Below are 23,057 nucleotides of genomic sequence, written 5' to 3' on the forward strand. Positions count from 1 at the left end.
TACGAGCTCTAATACTCCTCTGCATTAGTCCATGTACTGACCGAGCACCTAACCAAGACCTTTGTTCTTCTCTGCTCTTCAGCCTGGAATCCCATTCACTGTCAACACATAGAGTGCCACAATGCTATTAATAAGCCGGCGGTTAAGGTGACTCTTGCCTACAAAACTTTAAATCTAATCACAAATCATGGAAATAAGTATCGTGCTTGTTTGGTCTTAATTCTAGCATCCACAAAGCTTGCCTACCATTTCTCAGGCTCCTCCCCTCCTCTGCTCAGTGATGTTTGACGCTTTAGAACTAGCATCGGGACATAGTAAATAAATCAGCATGTACCCTGGCAGCCGTGTGAGCGAGGCAATGATATCATCTTTCTTTAAACAAACTAGTGACTGTGTGCGTTTTGCTTTGTTTGCGCTCTGCTGCCCTGACTTAACAGCTGACAAATTGAGAAAGGAGAGCACAGATTTCAATTATCATGAGCGGGTGGTGGTGGTGATGAAGGGGGTCTTAATTGGAAGCGGTGACCCCATCATAGCCCGCGAGGATAGGGTACGCCGGCATCCAAAGAGCACTGTAAATTACTGAGCATTGAGGACAGGAGGAGCGGGGTTTAGCACAGGGGCCGGGCGCAAGCTGCAGGGGAGCACAGGGGAGCATATGCAGCCAGTCATCCACTCAGTAGCAAAAAAGGGTTCATGTAATGTCAGAGCCCATGGTTTATTTTGAGATCACGGGCAGTTTGAATCTTTGTTATACAGTACAAATATGCGCGCGACTGTGGTTGCCAGTAACAAAGGAGTTTGTAAGCACGTTTCACAACTTTTAGGGCGCAGTGCTATGTAATGGTAGACAGATAAAAATGCTTTTTAATTAGATGCACAGTCTTTTTCCCCCCAAAATTTATGTTTCTTTGTTGTTTTTACAGTATATGGAATTACAAAACTAATTTCATTCCACTACATGAGAAAAAGTTACACATACACATGATTAAAGATAATAATAATGAAAATAATAGGCTTAAAATGTGTATTGCTTGGGCATTGTAAAAAAACAAAACAAAAAAGACCAAAGTAAATTACATAGACTTCGCCCTTTTTCAAAACTTGCAGAAAACTCTACAATGGTATAATGTACTGTAGGGCTGAAAGATATATTGTATCATTATTGAGATATGAACTTTCAATATATCAATATTGCAAAAGCAAAATATATCGTTATTGTATTGATATTGAGATATGAACATTCAAAATATGAAAATTGATATAAATATAAAAGATATAAACGATAGAGATTTTCATCAATAAAACTGCACTCTATTGCATTATGATTTTATTTTTCTGAAAAATGCTTGGTTTTCACCTAACCCATAGTTATATCGTATCGATATCGAGATATCTGGCATGAATATCGAGATATGAAATTTTGTCCATCTCGTTCAGCCCTACTGTATATATTTTCTTAGGCCAATAGCATAATAATGAAATAATATGAATGAAACCCCTGAAAGTCGAAATGCGGAACATTCCAGGTTGAGTGAAATAAGCTGTTGTGAAACTGAAAACATAAACCAACATGCCAGTGATACGAAATGTGCTCAAAATAAAGCATTTATAAGTGGGCCTGATGTTTGGCCCCCTGCTGTAGAACGTCTGTGCTGTATTCTATAGTGGGTGAAATATTCCGCAGTGTAGCTTTAATCACAGCGCCGAATGCCGCCTGCTTGCCCACGCGCGCCACTATCTAATCCTGCCTGTTTCCGTTGCAGATGTGTATAGATCCGACCCTCTCCGTTGCCCTGGGAGACAAGCCCCCTCCTCTTTACATATGCGAGGAGTGCAGCCAGAGGATCGCGGGGTATGGACGTGTCACACCCCCACCATCCTTCATCAGCACGCCATTCCCCTCTGCCTGCGACGTTATTCTTCCATTTAATGTTGCCATAGTTACCCTAGTCACTGGTCCGATAATGAGATCATCATTACACAACCAGCCATCACTTGTTTCAGCTCCGCCGTACAGTCTGCAGCTCACAGATGGGTTTTAATGGTTGAAGAGAGAGTTTTAGTTCTAGCATTTGCCTTTCAGTGTATGCTCAGGCTTTACATATGTTAAGTTTAATCACGATATCTCGATTTGGCAAGACTGTTATGATTCGGTGATACTTTTGTTAAATGTTGCCCTATGCTCAAACACACACACACTGTTACTTATACTACTACTACTACTACTACTACTACTACTACTACTAGTTTGATCTCTCAGAAGAAGCAGATGGCTATAGTTATCCAGTTAAGGCAGTATGTTGCCTGTTGTTGTTTTTTGTCATCTCCTCCATCCATATTTGATGCCTTATTATATAAATGGTGCTCAAGGCGTTGTAATATTGTGTGATGTGTTCCTCTTGCAGAGACCACGCTGAATGGCTTGTGGATGTACTTCTTCCACAAGGTGAGGAAATACATCATATATTCATGTTTTTTTGTCTAAATGCCATATATTCTGCATGACAATGCATTGCATTATGTCTCAATTATGAGTGTATGATAGTATTCCCATTTTACAGTGAGTTTATTTCTTGCAGCAGAGATATCTGCAATTTGCCAAAAGAAGGTAAGACACTCTATTGTTTTCAGATAGTTTGACATAATGATAAGTGCGGATTGTAGGGATGCACAGTTAATCACAGTTCAATCACAAAGGATGCATATATATTATTATTATATTATCTTTATGGGATTTTAAAACCCGCTAACACTTTAGCTTAGACCTCTGGAAACATGTTCTGAAATGCGTGAGATTCCTCTTGTTAGCAGTTCATATTTCGGTTTTCTCTACATTGTTCATTCTCTGTGTTTAAAGTGTGTACTGGGGACAAAAGATATCTTATAAAACCTAAATAGCAAATATAATAGCAATAACATAGTGATAAGAAACATTTTTATTGGCAACTGCCCTAATTATTCATCATGTAAAACCCATGGATATTAGTGACAAAATCTTTCTATCTGAATATCAACATTAGACATTTTACCTGCCCTGTCTTAATTAATCACGGCAGGCCATATAAGATAGTGGTATAATCTGCAACCACAAAACCATGTTCTTATTGTCTGTTTAGCCGTGCCATTATCTCCGCCACAATCTTAATCCTATGTCATTTTAGCACGCTCTCAATTTTCTGCTTATTAACATCATCAGATAATCTTAAATCGAATATCAAAGAGCAAACATCAGTTGCTCCTTTCCAGTTACTTCGTTTTTCCATCCGTATCCAGCACAAGGTCAGGTATTTTTGGAGCTGTTATCTCCTCTCTCTGACAAGTCCGTTTATAGCCGTAGCTCAGATGAGTTTGACTGAATCTGCTGGGGCGTGCTGTCTGTTCGCTCGTGGTGAATGTGCGGCTGAGGGCACAGAATCAGGTTTACGGATGCCTCCGAGGGCCCCAGGTGTGAGGAGGGCCGCTGTATTTCTATTTCTTCTCGCCTTTGAGCAAAAGTTGACCAAAAGTGTGAGTTTTTGTATCATAACATAAAACGCTTGATGCACACAGAAAACATACGCTTCAGCAGGTGTAATCTTTAAGCCTACCTTTATGAAATAGCCCGTCCCAATTTTCCTAAAAGCTTTTGAACGCACTTTCTTTTTTTTTTTTCTTTTTTTTTGCATTTCAGGACAGACACAGTGAGTGTTAGTAGTTAAGGGGCTGTGCAAACCTGAGGGGGGAGTGTATTAATTTGACAGAGAGCACTGCATCTCCCTAATGGCACAAGATTAGTGGCTGATCAGATTAAGGGGGGGTCCTCTGGCGGTATCCTTTTTATTTTTTAGAAATCCGAGACGACCAGGGGATTGGGGAAGTGCCATTATTTGGTACCGATGAAATTGAGCAGCAAAAATTGAAGATATAAGAAGAAAAATGTTCTTTAAATTGACGAGGGGATGCCACAGTGTCATTTTTAATGCTATGTTTAGTAAAGAATAATAGTCATATGTTTGATTGTATTTCATTAAAGAGGTGGCAGTAGTGTAAGTAAGGCATTGGTCCAGATAGATAGACAGACAAATCGTAGATAGACAAAAATCATACTTCTAGATTATCATAGATTACCGTCAGTATTATATAACCTGACTCAACTCTCTAAACTCATTAAAATATCAAACCAGGTAAAACTAGATCATTTTATTTGCAAAAGTGTGAACATGAATCAGTATCGGGTATATCCCAGAATGGGTTGATCCCGGCGCACATCACCGTATGCCGCTCCTTGCCCTTTGCAGAACTGCAGCTCTCACGTCAGGCGGGCCGTGGTCACCTGCTTCTCGGCCGGCTGCTGCGGGCGCCATGGCAACCGGCCCGTCCGCTACTGCAAGCGTTGCCATGTCAACCACCACAGCGAGGTGGGGGCTGCGGCGGAGACCCATCTGTACCAGACCTCGCCCCCGCCCATCAACACCCGGGAGTGCGGAGCGGAGGAGCTGGTGTGCACCGTGGAGGCTGTGATAAGGTGATGGGAGCGTGTGTTTTCAGCCGGGGCCATAACAGAGTGAACACTGTCGGCATCACATGTTTCGGCTGGTTGCATTGCACGTTTTCGGGTTTTGATGTCGCCGATGTAAAGTATTGGTGAAGCACGATTCTCCCCAGAAATATCCTTGCAGAAATGACACAAATGTTGAAGCTGATGAGGGTTTGGTAGCAATCGGTTCCACAAAATCACTGTATTACTCTTGCGGTTTAAAGCGGCTCATACTCGTTGTACAATGAAGTCCATTCAGTCCATTTGTAGTATCAAGTCTCCCTTTTTCGCCGGGAAACTATCGGATTCACCCCGCTTTCCCACGGTACTCCCGTATAAGTGTTATCCTGTAAATCGCCCGTACTAGTACAAAAACACATTGCACGGTCATTCCCAACTGAACTCTGTCACCAGACTTGTGAGATCTGCCACCTGCAGCATCCTGGGTGGAATTTGTAGCAAGGTTGCAGCATAGTTGTCAAGTCTCCCATTTTTGCTAGGAAATGTGCATATTCTACCCATTTTTGAAGCTTGGCTGGGGTAGTTTGACAGCGCACAGCAGGCGCACACCGGATTTGCCTATTGGCAAATCCAAAAGTTGACAGGTATGTTTGTGTCTGCATATGGTGAACTATGGAAAACCTGAAAGTACCAGAAATGTTTATAACAATTAGTGTTGGCTAATATTGTAAACATTATGGGCTACTCTGCCATGCGATATTTTGACACTGATCGCCGATAACGATGCGAGACAGTCTTTTTGTGTTATTATAGGCTCAAAAGAAAAACAGTTTTATAATTGCAGCATTTTAAGTGCCCTCACAAAACAACAGCAGCAGATATTATAGTTTTAACATTTTCTGCTTCTAAAGGCCATTCAGGTCTCTTCCATTATGTTCAGGGCCTGTAAAAGACATCAGCACTAGGACTAGGAGCACATGGCTAATTATTCTAATAAAAGTGTGTAGCGACAAGAGCACTCTCATCACCCTGTTGGATTGGATTCTGCCTGAGTTTCCGACTCCTCTGTAAAAGGTAAATGACAGAACTCCAAAGGAAACAAGGAGCTTTTCTCTACCGTTTTGTTTTAAGCAGCTGCTGATTGTCCTCAGCCCGACCCTACCCGAGCCCGTGCACGTAGTGTCCGGCTCGACAATACGTAGTAATAAAGTAATGAAAAAAAAAAAACACACAAATGTAATATCGGGCCGTGTCAGGGTCGGGCTCGGGCTCAGGCGGAGAGTCTTAACTCTACCTCAACCTTTTGTGGGATTTTGTTGCCCGTTTTATCATTTTTTTAATAATATTGCATTTTGGGAAAACTATTTTCTATTGTGCCACACTCTCTTTTTTCTACAGTTTGCTCAAGGAGGCAGAAATACATGCGGAACAGCGCGAGTTTGAGCTAAATAGGCGTCGCCAAATGGGCCTGTCCTCGTCACATCACTCTCTGGACAACATAGAGTACGACAACAAAGAGGACGATCAACACGACCAGCGGCTCCTCAGCCAATTTGGCATCTGGTTCCTGGTGCGTTTACTGATTGTTTTCCAGAAAGCAGGATTGGATATAAATGTTTAATGTTATTGTAGGAATGCACATGGTTTTCTATTGGACTCCTACATAATATAATAATTTAGAGGTCATTCAGAGATTTCTGTAAAGGTTCTCAATCCAGTGAATGGTTTGTCATCTCTGTTTGTCTTTCCGTAGGTGAGCTCGTGCACCCCCAATGAGAACACCCCCACAGAGAGCCTGGCCCGCCTGGTCAGTATGGTGTTCCAGTGGTTCCACTCCACAGCCTACATGATGGACGATGAGGTGGGGAGTCTGGTGGAGAAGCTCAAGCCTCAGTTTGTCACCAAGTGGCTCAAGACCGTGTGCGAAGTGCGCTTCGATGTCATGGTCATGTGTCTGCTGCCCAAACCAGCCGAGTTTGCGAGGGTAAGATTTGATCAGGTTTAGTAACTCTGCGTGGGCACGGTGTTGAATGAGCCGGCTTTGGGGCCCTTTTGCCAAAGTACAGTGGAGTGATCCCTAAGTCTACTGTTAAGTTAAAAATGTCCTGTATTATGTTATGTTTGAATAAAGCTAAAATGATGCAGTTTAAATGGAACAAAATGAATATACAGGTAATCCTCATGTTGAGCGTTGTATCACATAAAAATATGGGAAATAATTTGCCCCCTAGTAAGGTGGGCCCCTATACAGAAGCCCAGTCTGCTTATTGGCAGAAACGGCCCTGTTAATAGGGGTGTGAGGATGAATGCTGACATTTAATTGAAGAGTTTGTGTTAAAGACGTGCTCAGATTACCATGTAAACGTGTCTGTGCAGGTGGGAGGATACTGGGACAAGTCGTGCAGCCCAGTGACTCAGTTGAAGGAGGGACTGAACCGGATCCTGTGTCTGATACCTTATAATGTCATCAGCCAGCCGCTGTGGGAGTGCTTTATGCCCGAGTGGCTGGAGGCCATTCGCACAGAGGTGCCAGACAACCAACTCAAAGAGTTTCGGGAAGTGCTCAGGTACTTTTCCAGGGCAGTAATTAAGCATGCTCGACTAGTTCATTTCATCTGACATGAAAACAGCTAATCACACTCTCTGCTTCATGCCTGCAGCAAAATGTTTGACATCGAGCTGTGTCCTCTGCCATTCTCCATGGAGGAGATGTTCGGCTTCATCAGCTGCAGGTTCTCAGGATACCCAGCATCAGTGCAGGAGCAGGCTCTACTGTGGTTACATGTAAGCGCTGCCCCTCACACACACATGTCCCCTCTCCCTGGAGCTGTCCCGTAGTTCTGTCTGCGGCGCCTGTGAATCTAACAGCTTGTCTTGGGGTGTGAAAATGGATTTGGGTCAGTGACTGAGACTGGGAGGAGGGAGAGAGTTTGTCTTTCATCCCTTGTGCACGCACAGGCCGCCTCCAACTCTACACGGATCAATTGAAGTTTTCTGTCACATCTCTGATCCAAAAATGGTGATGTTTTTAGCTTTAGTATGTAGGTCACAAGAATCAGGCTAAGGAGGCATCATCGGGGCACAAACGGAACATACTGTATACTGAAAAAGTAGACTGTAGATTCTCAATCACCCAGGTCATGACAATCAATATGTCATCAGAAGGCAGTGTGAATCTGATATATAGAGCTTAATATGCAAATTGAATCACAATCCTTTTTCCCCCCAAATTATTCCTGGTAATTCAAATAAATGTATGTGTTTGCTGTAGGTGCTGTCCGAGCTGGATATTGTGGTCCCCCTTCAGCTGCTCATCGGGATGTTCTCAGATGGGGTCAACTCTTTGAAAGAGCTGGCCAATCAGAGGAAGGCTCGCGCTTCAGATCTGTCCGGCAACACCGGGGCTCGCAGGGTGAGTGTGCGGTCAAAGTTAGTGACATTGTTAAAGGAATCGGCGTTATTTCCATAGGTTGTGTATCATCCACATGAAGCTAAAACTGGCATTAAGTAAAGTGTCTTTTCCATCAGCAAAAATTAACTAAGGTGCAATATTTTGTTCCTTGAGTATTAAAAAGTTACAACAGTATTCATCATAAAGGTGTGATTGTGGCCAGTGTGAAAGAACCTTAAAGCAAGACACTGCAGGTGAATTGGGGATAAATTATTGTAATAGATATGAGGGGGGAAATGTACTGAAGGTCCTTTTATGTTTTCACATAAAAAATAAGGCATTTTAGGCATATATTTTCAGCAATAGAGCCAAGTTTAAAGGTGCATAATGCAACTTTTTATGCGGAAAAAAATAAAATAATATTGTGCATATTTGACCTTGTAGTGACCCAGTGGTCCATCAGCAGAGACGCCCTTCCACACAATGAATCCTGGGGCGTCACAGAGACCACTGTGATCAAAAGGCACCATGTTGACCACTCATACAGCCACTGGGCCACTACAAGGTCAAATACACACAAATATCAACTTTTTTTCCACTTAAAAAGTTGCATAATGCACCTTTAAATTGATGGTTTTATTTTGATATAGTTGTCACAAAGATTTTATTCAGAAGAGATTAAGACATATTGCCTAGTTTGTGAATATTAAAGTTCAATAATCAGTAATGAAGTTCAAGACTGAGAAGTTTAGGGTCTGTAGGGGCTACTCAAGTGGACATATTGTTGCAAGGGTGTAAAGAAAACCACATTTTGAGAAAGTGTTTGTGCTACACGTGGATACCAAACATGTCAATATTGGTGAATGTATACGCGTGGGGAAAGACGAGGGAGCGCCACCCGCTTGTAGTTATTTCTTGTAAACGTCATGTAATAAGCATCATGAGTTTGGTCTATTTTTTACTCTGACATCAAAGCTAAGTTGTTAGGGGAGAAAATCTAGCTAAAGATCGATGTTTTCACCTGCTAGTAATTTTACCCGTCCCGTCTGACGAGGGACTACAAGAATAGTTAGTCATTTGAAACCCGGCAATTTCGCACTCCTCTGCTCAGCGCCTGTTTTGACAATTCACTTGGACGTACTGTAAGTTGCTATGGTAACTGGCAGTGTCTATTTATAGCTCTTTTAAGGGGATTAATTGAACTTGACTGTGATGCAGATTTATCACTGAAGTAAGGCTTCCTTGCACTTACACTTCACAAAGATAATTCCAGCAGGCGAGACTTAAACACGCAGGTAAATGTATGAGGTGCCATGCTGTTGTTTTGTTTTTCTGCAGGTGAGCGTGGTGTCGGACCCGGGCCGCCGTGGGCAGCACAACACCCTCAGCCCGTTCCCCAGCCCGTTTAGGAGCCCTTTCAGAAGCCCCCTGCGCTGTAGTCCCTTCAAAAACCTGGGCCACGCCACGGGAAACTGCGCCCTCGACCTGGACTGTGACGACGATGACATGAACCTCGGCTGCTTCATTCTCATGTTCGACCTCGTCTTGAAGCAGGTGACAAAAGTTGATTAATTTGTTTATTTGAGAAGTTGAGCTTTCCTGCCATGTATGTAGAGTCTTGGGATTTGGATATAGCGCTCATTGACGGAAATAATGCTAATTTCCCAGCCCTAGTTTGACGTAAAAGAAGCCGATTTACATACATTGCCTTGAGATTAATACAACAACGCCCAGAGGTGGGATTTGGGAGTTCTATTTCCTGTTCCCCTGTCTTTTACGCCCGTCTCCCCCGCTGTCCCAGATGGAGCTCCAGGACGATGGCGTGATGCTGGGTCTAGACAGCAGCCTGGGGAAGGACATCGTGGGCATCATCAACAACGTCTTCCAAGCCCCGTGGGGCGGCTCCCACACCTGCCAGAAGGATGAGAAGGCCCTGGAGTGCAGCCTGTGCCAATCCAGCATCCTGTGTTACCAGCTGGGCTGCGAGCTCCTGGAGAGGCTGACCCCCCGGGAGGAGATACGCCTGGTGGTGAGGCACACAGCAAGGGCTTTCTCAGTGTCAAGTTCAAAATAATCCTGCACTTTAGCCAGGAAATGTCCCTGGATAATATAGTCCTAATGCTGGGGTAACAAATACAGGTATTTTCCTGTAGTACCTTTGTATTGTAAACATAGCAACAACCAAACAGAGCAAACTATATACAACACATTGTAATTGAGACAGACATCCGGGTCAGTGTGACCTCCTTAGCTTAAAAGCCAGCCATATTTGTTTGGGTGAAGCTGTTTGGCCAGTTTCATGCAGCAAACATGTAGAGCGGGTGTGTGGCAGGTTGCACCTTAAAAATGGCAGAAACTTTGTTTACTGTCTGAGCCTGATCCTATAAATGTGCACTTCTGTTAGCAAACAGCTTCCAGGCCTGTTTGAATTTAATGTTTTATCCCTTTCCCACTGAATGGCAAGGCATGACATGTCCGTTCCTTGGCATTCGAGGTTCAAGGTTCAACTATATTATTGTCCCGAAACAAATTGATATAGTAAAACAACAATTGTATGTAAACAAAGATCATCCAGTCGCAGACTAATAATACCATATCAGTCGGGCTCTGAACAGCTGAGAGACAATCAGCATAAAATCAGACAAAGCCGAAGGTGCTGCAGCTTTCTTGCTGAGCGACATTAGAGCATTTATCTTGGCAACAGCCTCTGGAATTAAAGAGGGATGGGTTCCCGCCCAGGGCATTCTCAGGCTGCGTCTGGAGGGGAGGAAGTTCAACTCCTTAAAGAGCGGATGGTTGACACTCCATTATCTGTTGGGCTGTACGAACGACCCTTCTCTGTCTGCTCTGTGCACCAATGGTTTTATCTCCTACTTAGACCAACTTTGTTAGACGATTTTTGTTGGTCACACAGAGAGCACCAAGCCAAGACACAAAACAAAATGTTGAAACATTCATATAATTTATGTGGTTTCTCTATCATTAACCTATTACCGGATCACGTTTAGTTGGATGTGTATCTGCCCCCCAAAAAACAAAAACTGAAAAGGATTAAACATTTGAATCAGAGGCCATTATTATACACTAATTCTTATCATTCATTCATACATCTTTCATTCATTCAATTCATTCATTTATTGATTTCTAACTATGCTTTGGCCTCACCTAAATGTGGTTGATCGTTCAAAATTTGTGATGTTGAAGTCTGATAGCTCCTCTTTATCTCTATAGTTGTATAACATGTCTCAGATCGATGTCTTTTTGTATTCCACTGAAAGCATATACGCACTACTTTCACCTTGTCTAATATGGCAGCGTCTGTTGCCATGACAGTCGTATGGTCATGACGTCACGCTGACTTACTAAATTACACAAAGTAAGAATATAAATCTTGGCAATTTGAATCTACTGTATTTCTAAGATGCTCTGCCCTGGTTCACTTCGCAAGGTCAGAAAACACCAGTGGCACATTTTTGTATTCTCGGCTGGTCCGTTACAGCGGTTGCAAAGTAAACGCGCGAGTGGTTCCTGACAGGGCGCCCTCTTTGTTTCCAGGAGCCGACCGACAGCTTAGAGGAGACGCTGATCATGGCCTCGTCGGGCGTGTTCTCCCTGGGCACCGAGGCCGAGGAGAGCAAGGAGGGAGACAACCCCACGAGCACCAACGCCGACAACCCCAGCACCCAGTCTCCCGATAACGCCCGTGCGTGTCCCTCGTATCGAGAGTCTAACATTTGCATTGTCATACTTTATTTTTTTATTCCATTTTTATGTCATTTTCAGCGATGAGGAACAACTCTGACGTCAAGTTCTGCTACCAGCAACTCCCCGTGTCGTTGAAGCTTATCTACACTGTACTGCAGGTGGGTTTTGTTTGGAAATACCTGACTAACTGATTTATATACATTTTCGCTCATCCTGGTTTCTTATTCTGCACAGGAAATGTCCAAATTCGAGGAGCCCGACATCTTGTTCAACATGCTGAACTGCCTGAAGATCTTGTGCCTCCACGGGGAGTGCTTGTACTTGGCTCGAAAGGATCACCCCCAGTTTTTAGCGTACATCCAGGAAAAGATGCTCATTCCCTGGTCCGTACCAATACATTAAAGCGATAGTCTGCAAGTTTGCAAAGTGAGGAGAGATAGAGTGAAATTTGAAAGTATTCCTCCCCTCTTTGACCAGAAAACCCTTCTTAGTCTGCAAAATGAGGAGAGCAGGAACAGAATTTTCTAAAGTGAACGATAAAGCTCCTCCCCCTCCCCTCCTGATTGGACCTGACAGGAAAAGCTTGTCTCATTGGTCAACGCAGGAGGATACTAGACTCTGATTAGCTGCTAAGATCCGGGAAGGAGGGACTTCACAAAAAATGATTTATATCTATATACATATTATTATTTACTTTACATCAAAAGGCAAGATCAGGTGGATTTTGCTCATTTTATAACATTTGCAAAACATTTAGACTTCCAGACTATCACTTTAACATCCATTTGAGTTTTTTGTTTTTTTTCTATGTTATCAATGGTGTGTTATTTGTATTTCACTCACAAAAGCGCCTTCCTTCCCTCTGTAGCCTGTGGTCCATGCTGAAGTCGGAGTTTTGCCAACTGGCCTCCCTGGCTGTGCCCCAGCTCCTGCATGCCCTTTCCCTGTCCCACGGGGCGGACATCTTCTGGAAGCTCATCAACACCAATTTCAATCACCAAGACTGGAAAATACGCTTCGAAGCAGGTGATGACTAACTCGCAGCTTACACAAACCACGGTTCACTCCATGTTTCCGGATGTGTTACCATGGTTTCAAGAATTGGCACCCCCACAGGCTTTCAATTCAGGACTCTTTTCTTGTCCTTGGATTGGCCGAGCCACTTGACCTTGAACCTCATTGAGGACATCCTTGATTTATGAGGATAGTGTTGCTGCGCCGATACATAAAGCAGTTTCAAAAGGGTTAAGCAGCATAGCACGATAAGATACTAGATAATGCCGAGTGGACGTTTTAATTGTTTTCCATAGTGAGCCATCTTATCCAGTTTTCTGTAACATTTGTAATCCTGCTGAGGACACAAGCAGCAGGGGAAATCTGTACTGGATTCTTTGATTTTCTGACAGAGCCACATCTTTACAATCTCATGCTGACACCTAGTGGTAAACGCGGGAGCTACAAGCGCATTCATCTATCCATCAGTTCTCATTCTAGCAGCAACAATTGCCTTTATAAAATTGTACATGTGGGTGTCTTGTGATCTGGCGTTGACGCTCTCTCAATGCTTTGTCCATTCAATGATTTATAGTGGAAAAAGTGGCGGTGCTGTGTCGCTTCCTGGACATTGGCGCGGTCACCAAAAACCACCTGCTGAAGTATTCTCTGGCCCACGCTTTCTGCTGCTTCCTGGCTTCGGTGGAGGACGTCAACCCGTCTGTGGCCACGCGGGCGCGGCTGCTCCTGGACACCATCAAAAGGCCAGCGCTGCAGGTAAATGCGGGGGAAAAATTGGAACAAACAAATATCAAGCATTGGCTTAAATGACTTGAATTGAGGAAATGTATCTTGTTTTGAGCGGTTTTCACTCATTTAGACACTTTTCCTGATCGGACCAAGTTTACTTTGCTTGTTTGAGGACATTTCAGACCAGTTCTAAGGTAAATCTCGCTTGAAATAAGAAAGTAAAATGAGATAAGACCAATTTTCTTACCCCATTGGCAAAGAAAATGACCTGAAATAAGGACGAAATGTATCGAAACGAGTCAGAAACATCTCAGAACAAGTGAAATAATCAAGGACAAACGCCCAAGAACTTCTTAACTAGTCAAAACAACTAAAATTATTATGCTCAAATTCAGATGTTTATACTGATCTAGTTAAATACTTTTTGCAGTGAAGATGCTGCTTGGACTTGGAGAAGAATATTTGGCGTTTCAACCGGGGACACTTTATCATGCAAAATTGATTGAAAAAAACATGCCTGCCGTAGGTTTTCACTTCACACAATTTTCGTCAATAAAGTAACACTGTTTGCTTCGGTCAAATCTTCTGCTCCAGTTTGTATTTCTTGGATTTTGTGGCATCACCGAGGAAACATGAAACTGTTCTCCACATTTGTAAATGTTTGTTGGCGTTTTATTTAATTTGTCCCTTAATGTCCAATGTAATAATCTGCAAAAGTAAAAGCACAACTTGATACACTGAATTAAAGTGCATATGACAGGTTTGAATGCTTTTGAAAATATGACTTATTTAGAAGGATAACATCTGTTGTAAGTCATGATTATTATATGTCAGTGAAGCAGCAAATTAATTAAGAAATGTTGGGAAGAAAAGTAATTTTACATTGTAGTTTGACTCACTCATTTCCCTTTGACATAACATGGTCGGCACGGCAACAATTTAAAATGGTTTGTCTCTATCTATGTCACTTCCTGTCAGTGTCCAATAAGAAACTGGAACTAAACAAAAATGTTCTAACAACATCTTAAATAATTGTGTTCACTCTGTTTTTGCAAAAAACATGTCATATGCACTTTAAAGTTAAAGGGTTTGGGCAACAGGATTTTGGAAATATACTGTGCCTAATTGCGATTTTTCTGACATGCGATCGCAGTTAGGTTTGTAATTTACTGACAAAGGAGAGAAGAGAGAGCATTATGTACGTTTAGGATTGGCGTGGGGGGGAAAAGAGGAAAGAACGAGAGAGTAAAAACAGTGCCTTGACTGTGCTCCTGTGACTGTTCTCCTACAGGGCCTGTGCCTGTGCATGGATTTCCAGTTTGACACTGTTGTGAGAGATCGCCCCATTATCCTCAGCAAGCTCCTGCTGCTGCACTTCCTCAAGAAGGACATTCCCGCTCTGAGCTGGGAGTTCTTTGTCAACCGCTTCGAAACCCTGTCTCTGGAGGCACAGCTGCATCTGGACTGCAACAAGGAGTTCCCCTTCCCGACCAGTAAGTCTGCTACTTTTACACATTTTACTTTTAAAAAATATACAGAAATGCTTCACTAATATCACTACTGTTTAATAGCCATTACCGCTGTTCGAACAAATGTGGCCAACCTGAGTGACGCGGCCATGTGGAAGATACGCCGGGCACGCTTTGCCAGGAATCGCCAGGAGGGGGTGCGCTCGCTCCGGGACAGCGTCAGAGGAACACAACAATCAGACAGCGCTGACACCAAGCGCGCCTTCTCTCTCCCCGAGACGCTGGGCAACAAGCTTCGTGAGTCAAATCATGTCACATCTGCCACTTTTGGAGCATTGTTGCCCCTTCCTGCCTGAATGACCCTTTCCTCATGCCGCTTTGAAGTTTGCACTGTACATTTTGTCTGATTGTGAGCTCGGCAAACGTACATGAACAACATAGAACGCTTTTGTAATTCATTCTCCATCCCTGCGTTATTCTAAATGTTGTTCTTCATGTGGTTTTAGCTCTAAGGCTTACAAGACAAGAACTCTCTGCTCCAACACTGGGTGATATGATAGAAGTCCTGCCAGGTAAATAACACCGCAGGTTTGCAAGACGTCGTAGTAAAAACCCTTGAAGAGCTTACTCAATCTTTCAAGAAAAACTAATCAGCATCATGTTTGGGATAGATTTTCTGTATTACACTTAAAGATGAAAATCAGGCAACAAATTACCTTTAGTTTTAAGACCATATTTATGAAATAAATTAGGACTATTGTTAATCTCATCCTGTGCCACCATGGAAGTACAGTAACAAACATCACAGAAAGCTCTTTCATTCTTCCTTTCTTTTTTCTTTTTTTTTTAAATCAAAATCTACAACAGGTATTATTGCCTGTCTGTCTAGCAGCAACAGATAAAAACCAGGACTAGAACCAGAGCTGAGCACCACGATGTATCCATGTTCCACTGCTCTCCAGCTCTGTCTGTGCCTCAGCCTTTTGCTCCGCTCCTTCACCCTTTCACCTTTGACATTCTTGCTCATGATGCAGACCAGTCTGAGTGCCCCGAGGACGACAGCCTCATCAAAGACCTGCTCCCGGAGGACGCCGGGATCGACCACCAGACGGTGCACCAGCTCATCATGGTGCTGATGAAGTTCATGGCCAAAGACCAGAGCAGCGCCGAGGCCGACCTGGGCAGCGCCAAAGCCTTCAACACCGTCAAGCGCCACCTCTACGTGCTGCTGGGCTACGACCAACAGGAGGGCTGCTTCATGATCGCGCCCCAGAAGATGCGCACTTCTACCTGCTTCAACGCCTTCATCGCAGGCATCGCACAGGTATATAATATATGTAACACAGGAGAACACTAAATCTGACATTGTGACCTCCCAATTATAACCATCATAAGCGAATTTACCATTTTGAATATAAAGCAAAGCAGAGGATTGACTTGACTTCGTCCCTCAGGTGTTGGACTACAACATCGGCCTGGGGAAGCAGCTGCTCCCTCTGGTGGTGCAGGTGCTGAAGTACTGCACGTGTCCTCAGCTCAGACACTACTTCCAGCAGCCTCCTCGCTGCTCCCTGTGGGCTCTGAAGCCACACATCCGGCAAATGTGGCTCAAAGCACTGCTCGTCATTCTTTACAAGGTACTCCATATATCATCTCGTCTACTGTTTGACACACTGAAACTGGAAAGGGTTAAAATATGAAGACTTTAATTCGTTTTCATTCTTATATTTTAATTTATTTTACAGTTTTCAGCAAATATGCCAATGTTTTTGTTTGTCCAGTACCCGTACAGAGACATGGACGGCAGCAAGGTGGTGCTCCATCTCATCCACATCACCATCAACACTCTGAACGCCCAGTACCACAGCTGCCGCCCCCACGCCACCACGGGCCCCCTGTACAGCGACAACTCCAACATGAGCCGCTACAGCGAGAAGGAGAAAGGTGCGCTGTCTCGGTCATTGATTTCAGCTCTGGTTTAATGAGGGCACAGTCTGAGACACGCTGTTGACTCTTTGCCTCTCGTGTGTGCACTCTCAGAGGAGGACAGTGTTTTCGATGAGTCAGATGTCCATGACACGCCGACTGGTGCCGCGAACAAGGAGTCACAGACCTTCTTTGCTCGTCTGAAGAGGATCGGCGGCAGCAAGTCTGTGAAGTATCAGCCAGTCGAGCTGAATGCCAAGAGAAGTAAGCAGCACACGGCCAAGTGACACTGGCTAATATATTTCACATGTTTACAAGATAATTACTTTTTGAATACAGACATAGATTACTTCCATTCAAACTGTTCCTTGAAAAGAGAATTTCCTCCAAAATCGCTGTGTTTTTGGAGATTTCAGTTATGTTATAATGCAGCTTTGAGTATCCTGTTCACTCTGGTTGTTTCTTCTTCTGCTGCTGAAGTGCTAATCTCTATTTCCTGACACAAAACTGCCCTCTACATTTTTAAAGCCCATAGTCAATCAACTTTCTGCGCTCAAAGTGTGTTTCTCACGGTGCCTTGTATTTGCTAGCATGCCGTTTGTGAAAAGTGAACGCTTGTTTTCACCGTTTTACAAGATGTCATCGCCACCCCTGCCGACAGAGGCCACTCTAAGCCATCAATTTATAATCCTGACCACTCTCTTACTCTCTCACTGTCTATCTCACTATCTTTATCTTACTATATACAATATTAATGCATTCATAAATTTACAAATGACATGTCGACTCTAGGAAAGTTAGGAATCCCTTTTTAGACCACAACTCACAATTTATAATGTACACACCAGCTCTTTCATTTATATTCAAACCAAAAAAATCTGATGTAGGGCCTTTAAAAGAAAACAAAGAAAGACAGGGTCAACGAGGGTCACACTGCCGTGCATTGATTATTCCCCAAGCCAACGCTTCTGTATTGCTTTCCACTCAGGTGACATCGAGCTGTCCGAGTACCGCGAGGCCAGCGCGCTGCAGGACAGCATCCTCCACTGCGTGAGGGAGGAGAGCACCAGGAAGAAGCGCCTTCAGGCCATGCACAAGCAGAAGTCCCTAGACATCTCCAACACCGACACCTTCCTCTTTAACTTAGACGAGCACCGGCGAAAGTCCTGCATCGACCGCTGCGATCTGCAGGCGCCCCCCATCCCCATGCTCCTCCCCCCCACTTCCTCCTCCTCCTCCCAGGGCCGGCATCACGGCAAGGGGTCTTCGGACGGCTCCTCAGTCCGGGCCGAGTTCCTGGATCTGGCGGACAGGCGGGGGTCGCGGGGGGCCCAGTCCGACGTGTCCAAGCCGGTCATCCCGGAGGTGCGCCTGAGTTGCATGGAGACATTCGAGGACAAGCAAGACCAAAGCTCGGGGCCAGAAAAGGACGACCCAGACCTCATCGATCTCTCCTCTGATTGCACCTCCATCCCAGAAAAGCACTCGCTCCTCTCCATGTCCGACACCGACTCGTTAGTGTTTGAGCCGCTTCCTCCTCTGAGGATTGTGGAAAGCGATGAAGAATTCGATCTCGCCACCATTATATCCAAACTGAACGGAAGCCCGAAATTCTCCGCTTCCCCGGTGAGTAGCAACACTTTGAGGCTCTCCCCCGTCGTGCAAGCGAGCCTCGAAGACGAATCCGAGAAAAAGGACATAGAGAAGAGGGCTGACCAGCTGACGCCGAGCGCTTCCCTAGATTACCCGGAAAAGCCGGAAAGCGCTTCCCACGACAGCCAGCTGACGCTAAAGCAGAAGCGGGATATGCTCCGGAAAACGCCGCACGTCCCGGACAACTCCTTGGACGAGGCCTTCGAGGGATCGGGGATCTCGGGCAAGGCGGTTTTCCTGGACATCCCGGAGGACAAAACGGACTCGCCGTCGTCGCCGGAAAAGAGCAACAACGGAGAGGAAGAAGATGGAGACGAAGGAGACGACGAAGATATGGGAGACGAGGCGGACAGCGAGCCCAAACCGGAAAACACGGAGGGGTCAGAGGAGTCCGAGTTTAAAATCCAGATCGTGCCCCGGCAGCGCAAAGAGAGGAAGATAGCGGTCAGCGCCATACAGAGAGAGTATCTGGACATCTCCTTCAACACGTTCGACAAACTGGCCACGGAGACCATTGCTGAAGCAGGTAAGCGCATATTATTGTTACTAATTTTGTTTTTTACATGCTGTAAGACATATAAATCCGTAACTCTTTGGTTGTTTCAAATTCTTTTGCAGATCACAAAATTCTCTCCACTTTGGAAAAGCCCAGAGAATCGGCTTCAGCGCCGACCCTCGAAGCGGCTGTGCCTGAAACAAGTCATCGCTCCTCAGTGTCAAGTAGGAGACCAGCAGTTTTTATTCAGTAGATGATTTTCTTGTAAGTTAGGGATCAGTGAAATGAATACAACAGACCAAACGAGGGAATATGTTCGATTCCACCTCAGGCTGTAACATTAATCAGCATAAACCGTAAATATGCAAATGATTCAGTAAGTATAACAAACAAGCAATAGTGGCTAAATTGTGTGCAATGCATAATTCTAAAATGATGCTGCTCTACTTTTGGTAGATGCTGAAAATACATAACATTTTTGGAATAATGCAGCACTATTTAAACAATAAGAATACTGCCACTGTGTTTAAAGTCATTTCTGCCCAAAAATAAAGGCCTTAAATGTGACTAAGAAGCACTTAATTGCAGCCCAACTGGCATAAAATCTTAATGTCTTTGAAAATAATGACATTGTTTGACTATTTTAAACGTTTGTCAAAAATACAAAAAAGATTGTCTGAAATATGTTCAGCTGCACGAAAATGAAATGAAACGTGAACATATTTCTGGGAGTTACAAAGTATTACATTTGACTACAGCTTATTATATAAACCAAAGTCTCTGAGTAGCATAATAAGAAGCCTAAAACACTGCCCTAGCGAGAGAGGTGTTTCAGACTCACTTGACATTGATAAAAATATCATTAACACCCTTGTCTTCACATTACATAACTTTATTCACACAATGTAACTCACAGGGACATGTTTGTGTCGTGACGTCCTTGCTGCTTTCATATTTAGCCTGTACCTTTTTAATGGCTTCTATTGTTTGTGGTGTGGCCTCCAGCCCAGTACAGGCAGGTGAAGAGAGGCTCTCTGGGAGCTCTGACCATGAGCCAGCTCATGAAGAGGCAGCTCGAGCACCAGTCCAGCGCCCCACACAACATCAGCACGTGGGACACAGGTGCGCCACAGCGAGACACTCACTCCACTCAAAACCACTTTCACATTTTACATGTTCTTCTTTAGTTTGATTTGGATTTCAGACCTTGATAATTACACTTATTTTAAACAAATGTCTTTGGGTCGGCAGGATTTTTATTTTTATTTTTTCAACGTTTTTTGTTTGTTTTCCCTATAAAGAGACGTGTAGTAGGAAAATGTTTCCGAGTTATGAGCAAAAAAATACTAACCGTGTTTGCTGGTCATTTACAGTCTTTATACTGGGTTAAATGAATGAATTAGGTGTGTACCCTGGGTCCATGTAGTATTTCAGATTCAGATGTAATTTATTCAGACTTTAAAACATTTTCCAGATAAAGAGAAACACAAAGTAAATGCATAAATTCTGAAATGGAATAGGCAGAAGCTAAATCTTATTGAGCTTATCTCTATAACTGTCATTAGGGCTTAGTAGGGCTGGGACGATGCAGTTTAGTCATGATCCAATACGTACCACAATACTCGGGGGCCGATCCAATACATATCACGATACTCAGGGGCCGATCCGATACATACCAAGATACTCAGGAGCCGATACATATCACGATACTCGGGCCAATCCATTACGTACCACAATACTCGGGGCCGATCCGATACGTACCACGACACTTGGGGGCCGATCCAATACATATCACAATACTCAGGGGGCCGATCCAATACATATCACGATACTTAGAGGCCGATCCAATACATATCACGATACTCAGGGGCCGATCCGATACGTACCACGATACTCAGGAGCCGATACGTACCACGATACTTGGGGGCCGATCCGATGCGTATCACAATACTTGGGGGCCGATCCAATACATGTCATGATACTCAGGAGCCGATCCGATACGTACCACGACACTTGAGGGCCGATCCAATACGTATCACGATACTCAGGGGCCAATCCAAGACAAATCACGATACTCGTGGTCGATCCGATACGTACCACGATACTTGGGGGCCGATCCAATACATATCACAATACTTGAGAGCCGATCCGATACGGGGCACGATACTTGGGGGGGCGATACAATACTGCGATACAGTAAGTAAATATGATAAGTAATACCTTAAAAAGGAAACAGTCATGTGTCATGTCATTTGACATATTGAAGTATGCATGATAAAAATGCCCCCAAACACAAGTAATAAATGAAATATAGTATTCAAAAAAAGTATTGCGATCCAAGTCCGATCCGATAGTTTGTCCCAGCCCTAGTAGTTAGTGTTATTACTGTGTTATTACACTTTTACCCTTTTTTGTTTGTTTGTCCATCTGTTTTTCATCTGACAAATATATAAATGAATCATATTAAACCTAGTTAACAGTGGTTTCACGTTTCTTCTTGCTAAAGTGAAAATATAGTCAGATTTCATTCACTTGTAATCTCTCTGTCATTTTCCTCTCTGCAGGCCCCACCAAAACCAGCCTGCTCTCAGCTCCCAGCACCGTCAGCATGTTCGTCCCAGCGCCGGAGGAGTTCATCGACGAGCAGCCCACCACCATGTCTGACAGGTCCATAAGGCAGTCCCCCAGGCTCCCAGATGGTGAAAACATGCTTCATTTTGTAATCGGGTCTATTTTCCAGGTGTCGTGACTGTGCGGCCGTGCTGGAGGAGTACGACGAAGAAACCCTGGGCCTGGCCGTGGTTGTTCTCTCCATGTTCATCCACCTCAGTCCCGATTTGGCTGCTCCCATGCTGCTGGATATTATGCAGTCCGTGGGCAGGTACAGTGCAGCATTTCCATTTGAACCCTCCGCTAGCGGCAGCATCCTACACTCGCGCCGCTCTCGAGTGTGAATGAAAGTTTCGTAACTCGCTCTGCCGCTCATGAATAATTGAAATTCCCACTGTAACGCGCTGCTTCTGCTTTTTCGTTTCCAGGTTGGCCTCGAGCGCCAATTTTTCGGGACAAGCGGAGAGGTATGAGACCAGTGTGTTTGGGTGTTGCATGCAGAGGTTTGGTCTAAAAAGCCAAAGAATATGATACCATTCGACAAACTAAAGAAATCTAGTTTTGCCATATTGGAAAAGGCAGACGCTTCTATATTTTTTTGACCAGATGGAAGTCTACATTTTCCAACTATTTCCCCTTCAAAATCACATGTCATGTGCCTGCTTCTTCTCGTAAGTGGCAGATTTTAACACCAGATCCTCTTTCTGTCGCCACCATCCATATGGAGCCCACCACTGAAATCTGCCTGGCTTGCAGAAATAGAAATTCCATTAGTTTTGCCTTTAAACCTTAAAAAAAATACATGTACAGTTTAAAGGAGAGCTAGGCAAGTTTGATTTGTGGCAGGTCGATGAATGTCCTTCGATGTCAGAAGACCACAGGCCAAACCTCCAAACTGTGGCCCAAAAAAGTGGCACATTTTCCAAATCCCAGGGTTGTACATCATATATGAGCTAACAGGGACATTTCATTGTAATTTACAGTATTTTATGTATTTTTATAATACTCCGTGTGGTATTTGATCACCGGTGCATAATATATATTACATATTAATCAAAAATCATCTTGTGGGCCTGAGGTTGTTTACTAGAGGGACGGATTTTGCTCCAGACATTGCCTACCCCTGGTTTAAACAGTTTTATGGCAGAGGCTATTAAGTTTTTATTCTGCAACACATAGCTTAGAGACAACTACATACGACCTGCAGTAGTGCACAAATCAATACTTCCAGTACACACAGGGGGGGACATAAACAGGGGTAATGCTTGTGAGGGCTACAAGAAAGCAGACGGGTGAGTGTGTGTAAGGGTGTGTGGCACGTAGGACACAATAGATGTATGTTTCAGTACATATTGCTGTTATTATCACCATAATAATATACATACATGCATATAGATAGATAGATAAACCTTTATATATACACACACACAAAACCCTATGAGTGAAATGAATGGCGATTTGACTTCCAGAGCGGGTTTCAAGGTGGGTGGGCCAGTTTAGCTCCATTACGTAAACTAGAGTAGACAACATGACCTTCACCGACTCATCACTTTATTTTAGTAGCTACTCTGGCCTGTGAACTGG

General features: G+C 43.9%; 1 protein-coding gene across 2 annotated transcripts in view; it reads left to right on the forward strand.

The window, feature by feature from the left end:
• Positions 1–23,057, forward strand: part of unc79 (unc-79 homolog, NALCN channel complex subunit) — a 44,625-nt gene that overhangs the window by 11,139 nt on the left and 10,429 nt on the right. The window contains exons 8-37 of one of the 2 annotated variants that reach the window (XM_079573244.1): positions 83–147; positions 1,767–1,855; positions 2,409–2,449; positions 2,583–2,611; positions 4,281–4,507; positions 5,879–6,050; positions 6,234–6,464; positions 6,857–7,047; positions 7,141–7,264; positions 7,752–7,892; positions 9,210–9,425; positions 9,673–9,900; positions 11,427–11,574; positions 11,655–11,734; positions 11,811–11,959; positions 12,445–12,602; positions 13,165–13,346; positions 14,611–14,812; positions 14,891–15,085; positions 15,295–15,360; positions 15,823–16,112; positions 16,243–16,425; positions 16,570–16,732; positions 16,829–16,978; positions 17,703–18,893; positions 18,986–19,087; positions 19,869–19,985; positions 21,428–21,530; positions 21,604–21,744; positions 21,902–21,940. In XM_079573244.1, coding sequence (XP_079429370.1) covers positions 83–147; positions 1,767–1,855; positions 2,409–2,449; positions 2,583–2,611; positions 4,281–4,507; positions 5,879–6,050; positions 6,234–6,464; positions 6,857–7,047; positions 7,141–7,264; positions 7,752–7,892; positions 9,210–9,425; positions 9,673–9,900; positions 11,427–11,574; positions 11,655–11,734; positions 11,811–11,959; positions 12,445–12,602; positions 13,165–13,346; positions 14,611–14,812; positions 14,891–15,085; positions 15,295–15,360; positions 15,823–16,112; positions 16,243–16,425; positions 16,570–16,732; positions 16,829–16,978; positions 17,703–18,893; positions 18,986–19,087; positions 19,869–19,985; positions 21,428–21,530; positions 21,604–21,744; positions 21,902–21,940 — 5,413 coding nt within the window. The remainder of the gene's footprint in view (positions 1–82; positions 148–1,766; positions 1,856–2,408; positions 2,450–2,582; positions 2,612–4,280; positions 4,508–5,878; positions 6,051–6,233; positions 6,465–6,856; positions 7,048–7,140; positions 7,265–7,751; positions 7,893–9,209; positions 9,426–9,672; positions 9,901–11,426; positions 11,575–11,654; positions 11,735–11,810; positions 11,960–12,444; positions 12,603–13,164; positions 13,347–14,610; positions 14,813–14,890; positions 15,086–15,294; positions 15,361–15,822; positions 16,113–16,242; positions 16,426–16,569; positions 16,733–16,828; positions 16,979–17,702; positions 18,894–18,985; positions 19,088–19,868; positions 19,986–21,427; positions 21,531–21,603; positions 21,745–21,901; positions 21,941–23,057) is intronic. The other variant, XM_079573245.1, reaches the window with a different exon arrangement.

Source organism: Gobius niger (assembly GCF_951799975.1).
Source record: "Gobius niger genome assembly, chromosome: 16".
NCBI lineage: Eukaryota > Metazoa > Chordata > Actinopteri > Gobiiformes > Gobiidae > Gobius > Gobius niger.